The sequence below is a fragment of the Dermacentor andersoni genome, chromosome 5 (genome assembly GCF_023375885.2).
Source record: "Dermacentor andersoni chromosome 5, qqDerAnde1_hic_scaffold, whole genome shotgun sequence".
NCBI classification, from domain to species: Eukaryota; Metazoa; Arthropoda; class Arachnida; order Ixodida; family Ixodidae; genus Dermacentor; species Dermacentor andersoni.
In genome coordinates this window covers 125,716,713-125,733,246 of record NC_092818.1, presented here as the reverse complement: position 1 = coordinate 125,733,246, position 16,534 = coordinate 125,716,713, and the positions used below count along the sequence as shown (strand labels likewise).

At 42.1% G+C, this 16,534-nt stretch overlaps 1 protein-coding gene across 4 annotated transcripts in view; it reads right to left on the bottom strand.

Moving 5' to 3' along the window:
* LOC126531105 (beta-mannosidase-like) overlaps positions 1–16,534 on the bottom strand; it is a 308,119-nt gene that overhangs the window by 23,211 nt on the left and 268,374 nt on the right. For 3 of the 4 annotated variants that reach the window (XM_055070968.2, XM_072288276.1, XM_055070970.2), the window contains 2 exons: positions 14,747–14,770; positions 3,548–3,735 (listed from right to left, as the gene is read on the bottom strand). In XM_055070968.2, coding sequence (XP_054926943.1) covers positions 3,548–3,735; positions 14,747–14,770 — 212 coding nt within the window. The remainder of the gene's footprint in view (positions 1–3,547; positions 3,736–14,746; positions 14,771–16,534) is intronic. The other variant, XM_050178501.3, reaches the window with a different exon arrangement.

Here is a 16,534-nt window from a genome sequence, read left to right as displayed (position 1 = left end):
TAAGCATACCGTTTTTGACGTAGAAGGAAACCGGCAAAACGTGATTTTCACATTCTTGACGCAATGAACTTCACCTTTGTGCCGTAGGAGCGGCGAAAAATCACAAATAAAATAAGCAGAGGAAATAATGATGGACACGAGTGTTTCGGGGTCACAGTAAAGAAAGCAACCCTTCTTTTTTTTGAAATTTTAAAATAGCGAAAAATGAAGAAATCCCTCTGCGGCCTATACCCGGACAACGATGGACGAAAAACAAATGGAGTAAATTTTTAACGCCTATATTATCGACGTTTCACGCACGAGGAGGCCTTAACGAGATACGGTGATAAGAACGTTACTCTACTGAACATACAACAAATAAATAGCCAAATTTTTTCAGCGGTTGGTCAAATACTAAGGTAAATGACATAGAGCAAAATATTAAAGAACATTTAGCAAAGAATAGTGAAAAAGAAGTTTTTTTCACATAATGTAACAGTAACAATGCTGGTACTCAATCCAAAAGATACACTGCAGTGAAGTTGTGATAGCGCAATCAAGGCTTTCCTGTACGATTATTAAGTGAACATTGGAGGTCGGGGTTCAAGCGCATCTGATTGTACACGCATCGAGTTGGAAGTCAGCGCCCGTGCAGTTCGTTCCCGTATTCCTTTGTCCCATTTTTTGTGTTGTTTGCCGTATTTGTCGTCACACCAAGAAGCCCGACTAACAACCATTTTTCAGCGCATTGTTTTACTTTCGCTTTCAGTAATTGATGCAAACAAAAGCCTAGCCTCTTCATTCTGTTTAATATCTTAGGCTGAAGCGATAATACTCATGACATAGCCGCACAACACAGCTGAAAGTTCCTCCAGGAAAGGAAAGCTTTGCTGATAAGGCAAGCCAAATCTCTTTCAATGCTAATACAGTGGTGGCTTACGACGCCATGTAAGAGGCTTCAAGTACATTACGGCAAAGCTGGCGGGTAGCGCACGCGAATATTCACGAGGATTAGTTTAGTTAGCGATGTTGCAACGACTACAGGGAGAACCCCAACGTTCATAACCACGAGAAGGGTTTCGAAGGAAAAGGCTAAAAAATCCGTTTGCGAAAGGCGAGACCACGCGCCCGGTAGACAACTTGGGCGCCTGGCATAGCTTGCGGCATAACACTGGTGTGTTGCCTCATTGGCCAACTTACGTGGGAAAAAAGACAAAGGTTGCGCGGAAAACGAGGCACCGAGCGAATTGACCGCGTTTGTGGCAGCGCAAGCAGGTGAACGCATGGTTGTTCACGCCAAGTCCAACGTTATGTGAAATAACGCACACAACAATGCTGAACAGAAAGTGTGGCCGTGCTAGTTGGTTCGTACTTGCAGGTTTAACAAGCACCCGCTTCTGACGGCACAAAAAGAAGGCAGACACAAGACGAGCGTTTAACTCGCAGTTGAAGTTTATTGGAAGAACGTGTTGGTGGGCTAGCTGGCTCATTTGGTTGTTTTTATGCACTTCAAGGTGACTACGATGTTCTTTGCTACACTTATGTGCGGTGCGGCCTGCGCATCCTTCTTGCTTACGCTTTCTCCTCCGAATAAACTTTACTCGCGAGTTAGCACTTTTCCTGCGTCTGCCTTCTAATGTCGTGTCTTAGGTGTGCGTTTATTTAATGTGGCAAGAATGTCGAGTGTCATAATAGAGCAGTTAACAGAGCTGCGATGTTAGAGCAGTCGCACGTATGAAAATGCGCGTGCTCCAAACACTAACAACCATCTGTGCACTCCCTTTCTAGCAGCGTACGTGAGCAAAATGCTAATGTGTCCACTTCTGTTTTGTGCACGGGCCCACTATATGACAGCACATTCACTATCCATTTAAAGTGGGTGGCTGCGCTAACTACGCTATAGTAAAGTCATAGAAACAGTAAGCGGAAAAACAGGCGAAAATGGTCATTATTGATTAGGGAGGGGGAAAAAGTGCCAGTATTTGGGTAGGCTACGGTACCGTATCGTAAAACAAAAGCAAGGTCGCCCGTTCGCGCGCGTGTTGGAACTGACTTGATGGTTACTGGCTGGCGAAAACGATACACCCCGGTCAAGCTGGCCCAAGTGCTTACCTTTCTCACTGAACTGGGCGGGGAACTGACTATGGTAGGGAAACACTAATTGTGAAACGACAACGGCTCTAACGAACGGACAAACACACTAAAGGACGCGTTATTCTCTAGAAACGCAGGACGTGAAAACGTTGAAACATACCGCGACATGCACTACACATTTTTCTGTACGTGCTTTGCAGCGCGAAACACATCTACATCTTTGAGTTAATACCGACTAGGGGCGTTATAACGTAAAACTATTCATAACTTTTCTATTCCAATTCTGTAATCAGCTCTCCGCGATTGGTCAAAAACTTTTCTGGACCACCCCCACTTTATCTGTCAGTCACGCGACGTCCCGACAACCGCTATAGCTCTCCATCTGATATGACTTGTGCACACTGATTATGCATGGTTTGACCGAAAAAAAGAAAAATAGTTATTTCTGATCCGACGCCTCTTCGCCCTTAGCCCCCGGCTATTGGTAAAAAGTTTTTGGGCTGCACCCACTTCACCTGCCTGTCACGCGACGTCACAAAACCGCAATAACTCACCGCGTCAAAGTGACGTGTACGTATTAAAGATGCATTAATATGTTGAACAAAACTGAATTTTCTTCTGAATAGCCGCAGGCTGCCCCGTCCCGAAAGGAATAAAAGATGGCTGCCGCCGATCGCTCAGACGCTGGGTACTCACACCTGCCGGAGAGCATGGGTTTATTTGCCTATAATGAAACTTCTTGCGTGGCCATGTAACGTTTTCGAGCACTTTCGGCACGTTTACGACCTCATTCGGCCAACTCTTCTTTGCTGAGGATCCGGATTTTTAAGCTTCCGTTGCATGCCGCCGCGATATTCAACCAGCCACCGCAAGCTAAGTAAGGGAAAGCGGACCAATCGCAGACGCCGGCACCACCTTCTTCATCCGGTTATCGATTTTCAGTGCAGTGGCTCGGCCCTATCGAATCCCTCTCCACTTGAGCGTGCTGCTCGCCTCTTGTCAGCCAATTAGATAAGACAAGTTGCTCAGTGTCGGCAATGGTAATCGTTTTTCAAGCAAACAAAACTGACCTCCTATGAACGAGGAGAGCGTTTGATTGGTCTGTTGAGACAACCTTGCGGTTGACCCCCTGGTGCTTGCGTCGGCGGTTACGCAAATTTGACATCAGGAGATCGAAATAAAAACATATTGGAATAGTTTTACGTTATAGGTTCCTAGGACAATGATGAAGCAGAATTCGCGAAGAAATGCTGTGAAGGTGCAATCTGTTCATTCTGCCACGTGGTTAAATTGGCCACCCTGACGTGTCTTCTTGCTTATGACACGTAACAAATAAAGGACGATGATTGCACCCAAAGTTCGGAACTCCCAACCGCTAAAACAAGGATTTACTGATGCCTGATTTCCTGATGACAGAAAGCAGAGTAATAACATAGTGCCTTAAGTAGCAAATTGACAAGCCGGCAATGCTTACGTCGGGTATCACAATCGAAAAGTCCAGCCTCGCATCGCGTGCTGTATGCGTCTTTAGCGTCACTGGCTGGCTATAAAGGGCCGTTCCGTCCAGGCTGATCCAAGCAGTTCCGTTGCTCGCTAAACTGAGGGACGAATCGTAAAACACACTCGTGTTTAGGATCCATTTCGAAGATTTACTTTTCCGATCTGCAAGAAATGAGAGAGGAATAAACACACACACATGAGCCTCAACTTAAACAATGGCGTAAGAAAAACGGAGTTCGAAGCATTCTGCCTGCACTGCACCGCAGAAGCGAAAAAAGTTGCGCAATTTTATTTCCCCTACTTTTAATTCCTCACTCAAAACTGTATCTCGTCTTGAGCCTACGCCACTTCTAGAATTACTGCGTTCAAGACTTTCAAGTTGCCGCGGTGGCTGCCCTATGGGTATCGTGACTTGCGTATTTACAACCCTTCACCGAGTCCTGCTGACAAAAAGAAAAAAAAAAGAACGAAGAAAGAAAGGAAGACACCCCGCCCTTGGCCGCAACATAGAAGTAGGGCTCACATGAGGCAAGTCCGTCTGCTGGCTAAAGCAGGGGCACAGAGATGTTCCTTCGATAAAAAAGAAATCAACAAAAATGCTTTTAAGATGTCGTAGTGGATCAACACACACTTGCCCCCCCATAAGGTGGTTCAGTGAGACTAAATGTTTTACGAAAAAGCGGTTTGTTACACATTGAGATGTAAGATTAGAATCCGCACGTCCCAACTAATCATCATTTGGCAAATAATTGCTTAAAACCAAATTTAGCGCACCCTATCAGCTTGTTCACGAGGGTAGGTCGCAGAAACGTGCACTTGATTACTTTTATAGGCTGCTTCCTGGTACCTCCGACAGTTTCCATCTCAGGCATACAGCCGCCACCTTTTAATGCCTATACACGGGTCAAAAAGGCGTTTCACCACGCTCCCGTTAACTCACGCGGTAACCCGACTTTGTGCTTGGGACATCGAAAAGCTCCAGTTGCTGCATAGACAGAGGTGGAAATCCTCTTCTTTTCAACCTAGCCGTTTAGTGGCAGACGCCTCGATTTGCGAGCAGAGGCAAGAGAAGGCGTCCACACTTGTGAATGTTACGGTGCAAACATGGTGTCTTCTTTGTTGTAGCCTTGTAGCATGTGGCAGAAAAATCATATTCTTCCCCAGCAGACTCCTATTGTCGAGATGCTACGGCATCCACGTAGCAGTTTTGCAGTTTCTCCTCGCGGCACTCTATCAGAAGTTCTGAGTAAACTCTAAATAACGTGTCACCTCTGAGGCTTATTTGCACCGTCACAGTTAATTATTCCATCAGAGCTTCGTGATATTGAACTCCGCTCGTATAGTTCAAGAAACAGAGAAATAAGTTGAAAAAATGACTTAAGAAAAGCCAAGTTTGACTTCGATCAAAACAAATGTATGTGTATACAATATAACCACGAAATAATGCAGAACGTTGGTTACTGACCTTGACCATCAAAAGAAAGTACTCCGCAATCACACGGAAGTTGCAATAGACAATGTTATAGTCAGACATGAACACCTGACTAATAAAGTGAATTGTCGGTTTACACATATAGGAGCATGCAAACAGAAAATAACTAACACGGGTGAATACATGAGCACAAATTGTGTGCCACGGTGCATATTGCTCTTACCGACAACACCTCCTATGGTTGCTCAGAGCATCTTAAACAATGATGTCTCTGCTGTACATGACGAGATAAAAGCTCTGCCTATTAAGCATGTCATGGCATGATTGGTTCTTTCAGAACCATAATCAGAATTTATTGTTGGAATTTGGGTCAAATTACAAGTATTTAGTATGCAGGAGGAGGTCCCATAGTCAAAGACTGTATCGGGACCTCCAGTACAAGAATAGTTATGATAATTGACATCTCAAAGCAACAGTAGCATATAATAAGGTATTATACAATTAAGCAACAGGAAATGAACGTTAACAGAACAGAATACAGAATTCATTACAAATAATACTAAGGTTTAGCTTATCTCACGGTAACATAAAGAATTACATGTGAAAAATATACAAGTAGTTTATTTACAAGAACAAAAACAAACAAAAAAGGCAAAAAAGCAATAAAGAATGGACAAAAGAAACGGTTACAGTAAATTTTCTCATTAGTTTGTCAATAATAAATGCATTTTGAGTTCCCTTTTGAATTGGTGTAAAGATCTTGTATTTTTCATAATGAGAGGAAGAGTGTTCCATATTGATACGGAAGTGAATTCCACAGTTTGTTTGCCGTAGTTAGTGCGGATTCGTGGTAAAAGAAAATTGTTATTTAACGCGAATCGGGTGGTACTATTAGTTGTCAGGTTAGCTGGTGAAAATGTGATCGACGGTAGCTCATTATGTAGAAATCTGTAGAAAAAAATACCTAGGTTGTATTTAGTGAGCCCAGAAATAGTAAGGATGTTATTCTTGTGTAGTAGGGAAGTGGCATTAGAAAACCATGAACTATAGGTAATTATTCTGATGGCTCGGTTCTGAATTGTTTGTAAAGAAGTAATATGAGTATTATAGGTGTTTCCCCAACATCATCATCATCATCATCATCAGCCTAGTTATGCCCACTGCAGGGCAAAGGCCTCTCCCATACTTCTCCAACTACCCCGGTCATGTAATAATTGTGGCCATGTTGTCCCTGCAAACGTCTTAATGTCATCCGCCCACCTAACTTTCTGCCGCCCCCTACTACGCTTCCCTTCCATTGGAATCCAGTCCGTAACCCTTAATGACCATCGGTTATCTTCCCTCCTCATTACATGTCCGGCCCATGCCCATTTCTTTTTCTTGATTTCAACTAAGATGTCATTTACCCGCGTTTGTTCCCTCACCCAATCTGCTCTTTTCTTATCCCTTAACGTTACACCTATCATTCTTCTTTCCATGGCTCGTTGCGTCGTCCTCAATTTCAGCAGAACCCTTTTCGTAAGCCTCCAGGTTTCTGCCCCGTAGGTGAGTACTGGTAAGACACAGCTGTTATACATTTTCCTCTTGAGGGATAGTGGCAACCTGCTGTTCATGATTTGAGAATGCCTGCCAAACGCCCCCCAGCCCATTCTTATTCTTCTGGTTATTTCAGCCTCATGATCCGGATCCGTGGTCACTACCTGCCCTAAGTAGATGTATTCCCTTACCACTTCCAGTGCCTCGCTACCTATCGTAAACTGCTGTTCTCTTCCGAGACTGTTAAACATAACTTTAGTTTTCTGTAGATTAATTTTCAGACCCACCCTTCTGCTTTGCCTCTCCAGGTCAGTGAGCATGCATTGCAATTGGTCTCCTGAGTTACTAAGCAAGGCAATATCATCAGCGAATCGCAAGTTGCTAAGGTATTCTCCAGCAACTTTTATCCCCAATTCTTCCCACTCCAGGTCTCTGAATACCTCCTGTAAACAGGCTGTGAATAGCATTGGAGATATCGTATCTCCCTGTCTGACGCCTTTCTTTATTGGGATTTTGTTGCTTTCTTTGTGGAGGATTACGGTGGCTGTGGAACCGCTATAGATAGCTTCCAGTATCTTTACATATGGCTCATCTACACCCTGATTCCGTAGTGCCTCCATGACTGCTGAGGTTTCGACTGAATCAAATGCTTTTTCGTAATCAATGAAGGCTATATATAAGGGTTGGTTATATTCCGCACATTTCTCCATCACCTGATTGATAGTGTGAATATGGTCTATTGTTGAGTAGCCTTTACGGAATCCTGCCTGGTCCTTTGGTTGACAGAAGTCTAAGGTATTCCTGATTCTATTTGCGATTACCTTAGTAAATACTTTGTAGGCAACGGACAGTAAGCTGATCGGTCTATAATTTTTCAAGTCTTTGGCGTCCCCTTTCTTATGGATTAGGATTGTGTTAGCGTTCTTCCAAGATTCCGGTACGTTCGAGGTCATGAGGCATTGTGTATATAGGGCGGCCAACCTTTCTGGGACAGTGTTCCCACCATCCTTCAACAAATCTGCTGTTACCTGATCCTCCCCAGCTGCCTTCCCCTTTTGCATAGCTCCCAAGGCGTTCTTTACCTCTTCCGGTGTTACTTGTGGGATTTCAAGTTCCTCTAGACTATTCTCTCTCACCTTATCGTCGTGGGTGTTACTGGTACTGTATAAATCTCTATAAAACTCTTCAGCCACTTGAACTATCTCATCCATATTAGTAACGATATTGCCGGCTTTGTCTCTTAACGCACACATCTGATTCTTGCCTGTTCCTAGTTTCTTCTTTACTGCTTTTAGGCTTCCTCCGTTCCTGAGAGCCTGTTCAATTCTATCCATATTATAGTTCCTTATGTCCGCTGTCTTACGCTTGTTGATTAACTTAGAAAGTTCTGCCAGTTCTATTCTAGCTGTAGGGTTAGAGGCTTTCATACATTGGCGTTTCTTGATCAGATCTTTCGTCTCCTGCGATAGCTTACTGGTTTCCTGTTTAACGGCGTTACCACCGACTTCTATTGCGCACTTCTTAATGATGCCCATAAGATTCTCGTTCATTGCTTCAACACTATGGTCCTCTTCCTGGGTTAAAGCCGAATACCTGTTCTGTAGCTTGATCCGGAATTCCTCTAGTTTCCCTCTTACCGCTAACTCATTGATTGGTTTCTTATGTACCAGTTTCTTCCGTTCCCTCCTTAAGTCAAGGCCAATTCGAGTTCTTACCATCCTATGGTCACTGCAGCGCACCTTGCCGAGCACGTCTACATATTGTATGATGCCAGGGTTCGCGCAGAGTATAAAGTCGATTTCATTTCTAGTCTCACCATTCGGGCTCCTCCACGTCCACTTTCGGCTAACCCGCTTGCGGAAAAAGGTATTCATTATCCGCATATTATTCTGTTCTGCAAACTCTACCAATAACTCTCCTCTGCTATTCCTAGAGCCTATGCCATATTCCCCCACTGACTTGTCTCCGGCCTGCTTTTTGCCTACCCTGGCATTGAAATCGCCCATCAGTATACTGTATTTTGTTTTGACTTTACCCATCGCCGATTCCACGTCTTCATAGAAGCTTTCGACTTCCTGGTCATCATGACTAGATGTAGGGGCGTAGACCTGTACAACCTTCATTTTGTACCTCTTATTAAGTTTCACAACAAGACATGCCACCCTCTCGTTAATGCTATAGAATTCCTGTATGTTACCAGCTATGTTCTTATTAATCAGGAATCCGACTCCTAGTTCTCGTCTCTCTGCTAAGCCCCGGTAGCACAGGACGTGCCCGCTTTTTAGCACTGTATATGCTTCTTTTGGCCTCCTAACTTCATTGATCCCTATTATATCCCATTTACTGCCCTCTAATTCCTCCGATAGCACTGCTAGACTCGCCTCACTAGATAACGTTCTAGCGTTAAACGTTGCCAGGTTCATATTCCAATGGCGGCCTGTCCGGAGCCAGGGATTCTTAGCACCCTCTGCAGCGTCGCAGGTCTGACCACCGCCGTGGTCAGTTGCTTCGCAGCTGCTGGGGACTGAGGGCCGGGGTTTGATTGTTGTGTTCATATAGGAGGTTGTGGCCAAGTACTGCACCAGGGTGGCCAATCCTGCTCTGGTGAGAGAGTGCGTCACCGGTTCTGGTCACCGGGATCAGGCCGCACTCCAGGCCTGTTTGTGCAATTTTCTCAACACACGGTTGTTGTTTTTTTCTCTGGTATTTTCCGGTGGAGAATTGTGCGGCCCGGGATTTGAATCACGGTCCTCTTGCACGGGAGGCGGATACTCTACCGTCCCCGCAGGAGTTAAATTTAAAAATTAAATTGTGGGATTTTACGTGACAAAACCATTTTCTGATTGTGAGGCACGCCGTAGTGGAGGACTCCGGAAATTTCGACCACCTGGGGTTCTTGAACGTGCACCTAAATCTAAGTACACGGGTGTTTTCGCATTTCGTCCCCATCTAAATGCGGCCGCCGTGGCCGGGATCCGATCCCGCGACCTCGTGCTCAGCAGTCTAACACCATAGCCACTGAGTAACCACGGCGGGTCCCGCAGGAGTTGTACGTCTCATTTAATATACAGTGGTGCCCTATTTGATCAGTCAAGGTGGACCAATCTGAGCTCGGTTATACCGCATGGATGGCACTCGGCTAGAGAACCTGGTATTTATGACCTGCACATGTGAGGCCATACATAATTGAAGATATATATCTTTCTTTCTTTTTTTTTAGGAGGGTTCCCATACAGTGATAAAATAAAGGAAAAGACATTAAAGAGAAAGAAAAAAAAGAAAGAAAAAGGGGCGAAAAAAAAAGGAACATAACAGGTGATTTGAACTCCTGACCCTTCGATGTTGCCCGGAAAGATAGCTCAGTCGGTTGGTTCGTCAGGCCCCAGGCTACTTTCAAGCACCACAGCTCCTGTTCCGAGCTTCACACTTACGTGGAAAGGGACTCTGGTTGTCCGCGATAGTCGGTTTGAATGGTTGGAAGACATACTTTCTTGGAAAGATGGCTTCCCGAGGAGAAGAGCGAACTCGAGCGGCTTTAGAGGCTAGGAAAACTGCCTTAAAATATTTAGACTTGAGGGAAAGCTTCGTTAACAAACTATAACACGGCAATCAGCACCCGAATACGACGAGAGAAATTATTGAGACGTGGAAAATTCCCTTGAAATAAATATGGTTTGCGAGACAAGTGCTTGTAAGTTTTGAACCTCTTAAAAGATGAGGAGGAAATATGCGCTCACCGAGAGGGCATCATCTGCACGGGACCACCACCAGGCACCTTACTGAGATGGGGAGCGCTCTGCGGGCAGGACACAATTTCCCCTCTCCGCCGGCCAAGAGGGGAAAACGCGCTTTCCGATCGCTCAAGGTTGCGCGGACAAAGCATAACTCTAGCGTCTAGGAAAAGCTTAACCAGGTGCGATGGCGGCACGCATAGAGTGAGAAGCTAGCCGCCAGAATAACTATCCCAAGGACTGCTGCTGACGAGGGCGAAATACCTTCGTGTAATTATAATAACCCTAATAGGACAACTTTCGAAAGAAAAAAAAGGAAACGGCCCAGAGGGCTATACTACGAGAGCTATGACTGATAGTTTTCTATATATATATATATATATATATATATATATTCATCTCATCTATGGTATCGCATGCGCGCGCTGTTGCTTTGTCTCTGCGTGTAGTAGTTAAGAGAGCCAGTTTAAGGGCGGAGAAGAAGGAAGGAAAGGAAAGTCTCTGAAGCAAAATTACAGCGCCGTGGTTTTAAAGCGCACCCGTGGTAGAGAAACGGAAGGCGATATAAGCGTGCGTGGCCACACGACAAACTGTCTTAAAATATTTAGACTTGAGGGAAAGCTTCGTTAACAAACGATAGCACGGCAATCAGCACTCGAATATAATTATAACCCTAATATTAATTGTAAATATTGATCTCATCTATGGGATCTAATGCGCGCGCTGTTGCTTTGTCTCTGCGTGGAGTAGTTGAGAGAGCAAAAACTGCAGCGCCGTGGTTTTAAAGTGCACCCGTGGTAGAGAAACGGAAGGCGATATAAGCGTGCGTAGCCATGATACGCACACCACAAACTCCCTTAAAATATTTAGACTTGAGGGAAAGCTTCGTTAACAAACGATAGCACGGCAATCAGCACTCGAATATAATTATAACCCTAATAATAATTGTAAATATTCATCTCATCTATGGGATCTAATGCGCGCGCTGTTGCTTTGTCTCTGCGTGGAGTAGTTGAGAGAGCCAGTTTAAGGGCGGAGAAGAAGGAAGGAAAGGAAAGCAAAAACTGCAGCGCCGTGGTTTTAAAGTGCACCCGTGGTAGAGAAACGGAAGGCGATATAAGCGTGCGTAGCCATGATACGCACACCACAAACTCCCTTAAAATATTTAGACTTGAGGGAAAGCTTCGTTAACAAACGATAGCACGGCAATCAGCACTCGAATATAATTATAACCCTAATAATAATTGTAAATATTCATCTCATCTATGGGATCTAATGCGCGCGCTGTTGCTTTGTCTCTGCGTGTAGTAGTTTAGAGAGCCATATGATACCAACATATGACATATGATATGATATGATATGATATGATATGATATGATATGAGCCAACATATGATACCATAAGTAATGTGAGAGTGGACGAAAGAGTGGTAAAGTGAGCGCAATGTGGTACGTGTGAAGTAAGGGCGTGCTTTAATTAAGATGCGTATACCATAAGCTATTTTCTTTTTTATGTGAGCAATATGATTGTGATATTTCAGATTACAGTCGAGTAGAACGCCAAGTAAAGATGAACATGAACTTGGATGAAGGCAGTGGGGACCAAGACTGATAGATGGAATGGACGCTATGTTTCGCTGATGTGAATAGAATACAACAAATTTAGTCTTATATATATAGTTGCATTAATAGATAACATGTTAACGTTACACCACCTTACAATATTTTCTAAGTCAACATTTAGTTTATTAACGAGAGATGAGATATCTTTATGAAAAGTGAATATAGTGGTATCATCAGCGTACAGAATGCATTTTGTCGAAGAAAGACAATTAGATAAATAACTAATATAAACTAAACACAGGAGTGGCCCCAGGATGGAGCCCTGAGGCACACCGATGTTAGTAGTTCGCTGTCGAGAATAAGCAGTGGAAACTGAAATAACTTGAACCCGGTTATATAAGTAGCTTTTTAGTAGCGAAAGGGCAGGACCGCAAATGCCAGTTGCTTCGAGCTTAGAAAATAGGATGTTATGATTAATGCTATCAAATGCTTGCGTTAGATCGTTGAAAACTGAGGCGGCGAGAAATCCCTCGTCAATAAATTTTTTTTTAGTTGGTCCGTAAGATGAATAAGTGCCAGCTCTGTGGAATACCCAGGGCGAGAACCGAACTGACATGCAGAGATGATATTAAATTTAGAAAGATATTTTGTTAGCCGTACTTCAATTAGTTTCTCAATAACTTTTCCAAGGAACGGCAGAATGGAAATAGGTCCGTAATTGTGCAGTAGTGAGTTGTCGCCTTTTTTAAAAACTGGGATAACTTTGCCACGCTTCAGTTCAGAGGGAAATAAACCAGGCATGAATTTTAAATTAACAATAAATGAAAGTATGTCTGAAATTAGGTGCGAAATAAGTTTAATGTTAGCAGGGTGGACCTCATCAATTCCAGCGCTTGTCACTTTTAGGTTATTTATAACGGCAGTTATTTCTTCTGGCGTTGTAGAAAATAAAAAGAATGAATGAGGTAGACGGTTCATGTTAATGTTTTCTGCAAGAGTAGGTGGATTGTTAGGAAAGAAAAAAACTACTAAAAGCCTCAGCTATTTCAGCAGGGGAATCGAGCTCTACTCCATCCTTTAAAATTCTGGATACCTGGTTTATTCGTGTGTGTCTATTTAAAAAGGAGTTGACAATCTCCCATTTCCTTTTAGTGTTATTAGCTGCCTGTAAAATTCTTTGCTCGAAATACAAACGTTTAGCTGTTTTTATTTTACAGTTAACAGTGTTACATAAGTTTTTATATCTGGCACGTAAGTTCATGTTAAATGGTTGCCTTTTAGTTTTCCTATATAAGTTATCCCGTTTGCGCATTTGTGCTAATAACTGCTGAGAGCCATGGATTGTGAACAAATGACACATTTTATTGCATTTCTTTTTGGAGGTGAACTTACGGAAGTATGATGTAATTAGAGAAAAAAATTTGGAGAAAGCTTTCTGCGGGTCATGTAGTGATTTAATTTCAGACCAGTTTATATTAGCAACAGCAGTTATGAAGCCATCTTTGTCAAGAACGTCTTTAGTATGTAAAACTGGGTAAGGTCGTACATTAGAATTGAAACGTAAAAGCAGGGGGTAATGATCACTGATGTCGATGTACAAAACTCTTGCCTCTGGTGAATGAAGCAGGTTAGAAAAAGCATGATCAATAAGTGAGCCTGTACCATAAGAGACTTCGCGTGTGGGCACATTGATTAAGCAATCATATCCGTAGCTGTGGAATAAACTAGTGTAGTTAATACAGATGGGTGATGTTTCATCGAGTAAATTAATGTTTATATCACCTATTATAACAACATTTTTATTTTCTAGTGATATAGTATGTAAAATATGATCGAGATTGATACAGAATTCATTGACTGACGATGAGGGAGAACGGTAAATGCAGCCAAATATGAAGTTCTTGTTATCTTGAGCAAGAAAGCAGTTACTGATTTCAATCCAAACAGATTCGCACTTAGTAGCGGTTAAGGATAGATCATGTCTTCTTTGATAAGCAATATTAGAAGAAACATATATGGCAGCACCCCCGTGATTAGTCGTCAATCTGTTGAAGTATTCCACTTTATAGTTAGGGAAGCAATACAAATTTTTGTCATCGTCAGATAACCAGGTTTCAGTAATGGCAATTAGTGAAAACGGATTAGTTAGTGATGCGAGGAAATCATCGATAGCGTCGAAGGGTTTACGAAGACTCCTAGCATTAAAATGAATGATGGAATGAAATCCATTTAAGAAAGAATTCAATTGATCGGTTTTCAGTGTAGAAGCCATGTTTGTTGTGCCAATTGGTTAAACAATTATGCCTAGTCTAATTTGGTTAAGTCGGATTCGTCACGAATACGCTGAACTTTGCTGTTAGTAGTCTTCCTAGCCTTAATTTGGCAGTTGTCCGTCCAAAGAAACATCCAGTTTATTTCTTTCTTCAAAGTTAGAGCCTTGGAGAAGAGAGCCTTGTTAGATGGGGTCAAATGCTCATTTCCAAAAACGGGGGCGTTGCAAGAGCCGGAAAATCCAATGTCACTAAGACAAAGTTTAGCTTTACGCGCTTTACTAACAAAGTCAGCTTTCTTCGTTCTAGAATGAAAACGAGCGATGATGTTTTTCTTGTCATTAGATCTGGTGGGAACGCGATGAACAATGTCCAGATCGCTAGGCGATACGGGACAGCCAATTCTGTCCCCTACCGTTTGCATGATTGTAAAGCAGTCCTCTCATTGGGAACAGGGAACGCCTTTGACCTCGACATTGCTAAGGCGTGAGTACTGTTCTAGTTCCTCAACCTTGCGAGACAATGACAATGAATTAGCAGAAATAATAATGAAAGATTGGAGAATTGTTAATTTCCATACTAATTGAAGATGGTGAATATTGCTCCAGATTATAAGGCAGGATATGTTTAAAAAATACAGGCCCGATTTCCGTTCGTCTCCTTCTTCTAAAACAAAAAAAAAAAGTTTGAGCATGGTATTAATGACAAACTAACATCTCTGTTTAAAACTCACCCAGTGATAATAGAAGCCCAATAGACTTTTCACAAAAACAGATTCGTAGAACTGGCACTGATCGAGATTAAGGAAAGCAAAGAACATCGAAATCAAGTTGCTGACACTTAGTTTATTCCTAGACTTATAAATGCAGTACTGTTCAACAAGCTATTTTACTAAAGCTAGATATGTATGCTGTACGAGCAGTGACTCAAGCTGTTTAGCACTGATTTAAAAATATGATACCAGTATGAGTTTATTATTTTGAAAAAGCAGGGCTCCTAAAAGCTCTGTTTTGGAACCCTTGCTGTTTACAACATATATTAATGGTAAAACAAAAATATCCCGTTGCCCTGATATAGTGATGTGCGCAGATGATATAGCTGTCCTTTTTAGCGGAATGAAAGGAAATTGCTTAGAGAAAGTAGCCGCACTGCTTACCTTCCGTAACTGTCGTAATGTTTACACATGAACCGCTTAAATTTGAATACAAAGAAGGCTAGATTTAATTCTTTTTGCCAGCAGGCAGGAAAACTCGCCAAAATATTAATTAACCATTGGAAGGCTGCTTTTGGAACAGGTCAGTAAACAGAGTTCATAGGTATATCATTCGAGAGGGCCTTTTTTGGAAAATACTCGTTAATAAGCTGGCAGCTGATCCATCTCTAAATACAGGCAGACTAATAATAAAACCATACCCAAACTAATACATGCATTGCTAAAACAACTCTTATATTATCCGCCCTTCTATTCTAGGATTTGCTATGCCGCCCTTGCAGGGGGAAAAGTTACGTCAACTAACTATGAGAAGCATTTTTGTTCAAAAGATAATATGGCGTGTATGTTTGACAGTTATTCTGGAAATGCACGGGACCTACAAATGCAGCAACGTTTTTCAACATAGAAGATGTTGAAGGCAGATCACGTTTATTATTATAAGTAATTGCAACGGGAAATTACAAAAATGTCCTCTAGGACACGCCCACTCACACTTGAGCCGGAGTACCCGATCCGGCAGTCTAGGCGAAAAACGCCGGCTACACAAACTAACTACCGGAGACAAGCATTACAATAGTAGGCGATAACATTCTTCAATGTTATAAAAAAAGAAAGTTTATTTCGAGAAAAGCATTTTGTCTTCCAAGAATGAATGCAAGCCCTTCCTGATCACTAGCGACATGTCGTTTTCCATGGTTTCAAGCCTGGTTAAGCATCACTTTGTTTTTACCATAGCGCATATATATATATATATATATATATATATATATATATATATATATATATATATATATATATATATATATATATATATATATATATATATATATATATATATATATATATATATATATGTATATATATATATATATATATATATATATATATATATCATAAGTGGATGAGAAAACGGAGCCAGATCCTACGCGTAATGCGAAGACGTGGATACGTATCACACCTACGGCCACTTGTTATTTCATCCACTTTAATTTCCATTTGTTTATCATTTACTTACTTCACTGAGAAAGTGCAGATAATTTCGCCTATGCTGTCCTCTGCGTGAGTGTTTGCTGGCTTCTTATGATCTGACTAATAAAAATCGGGCCCCTAGGTTTCCTTCGTTCCATTTCATTATATATATATATATATATATATATATATATATATATATATATATATATTCAGTTGCATGAACTGATCTGAAAAATAATGTTGAG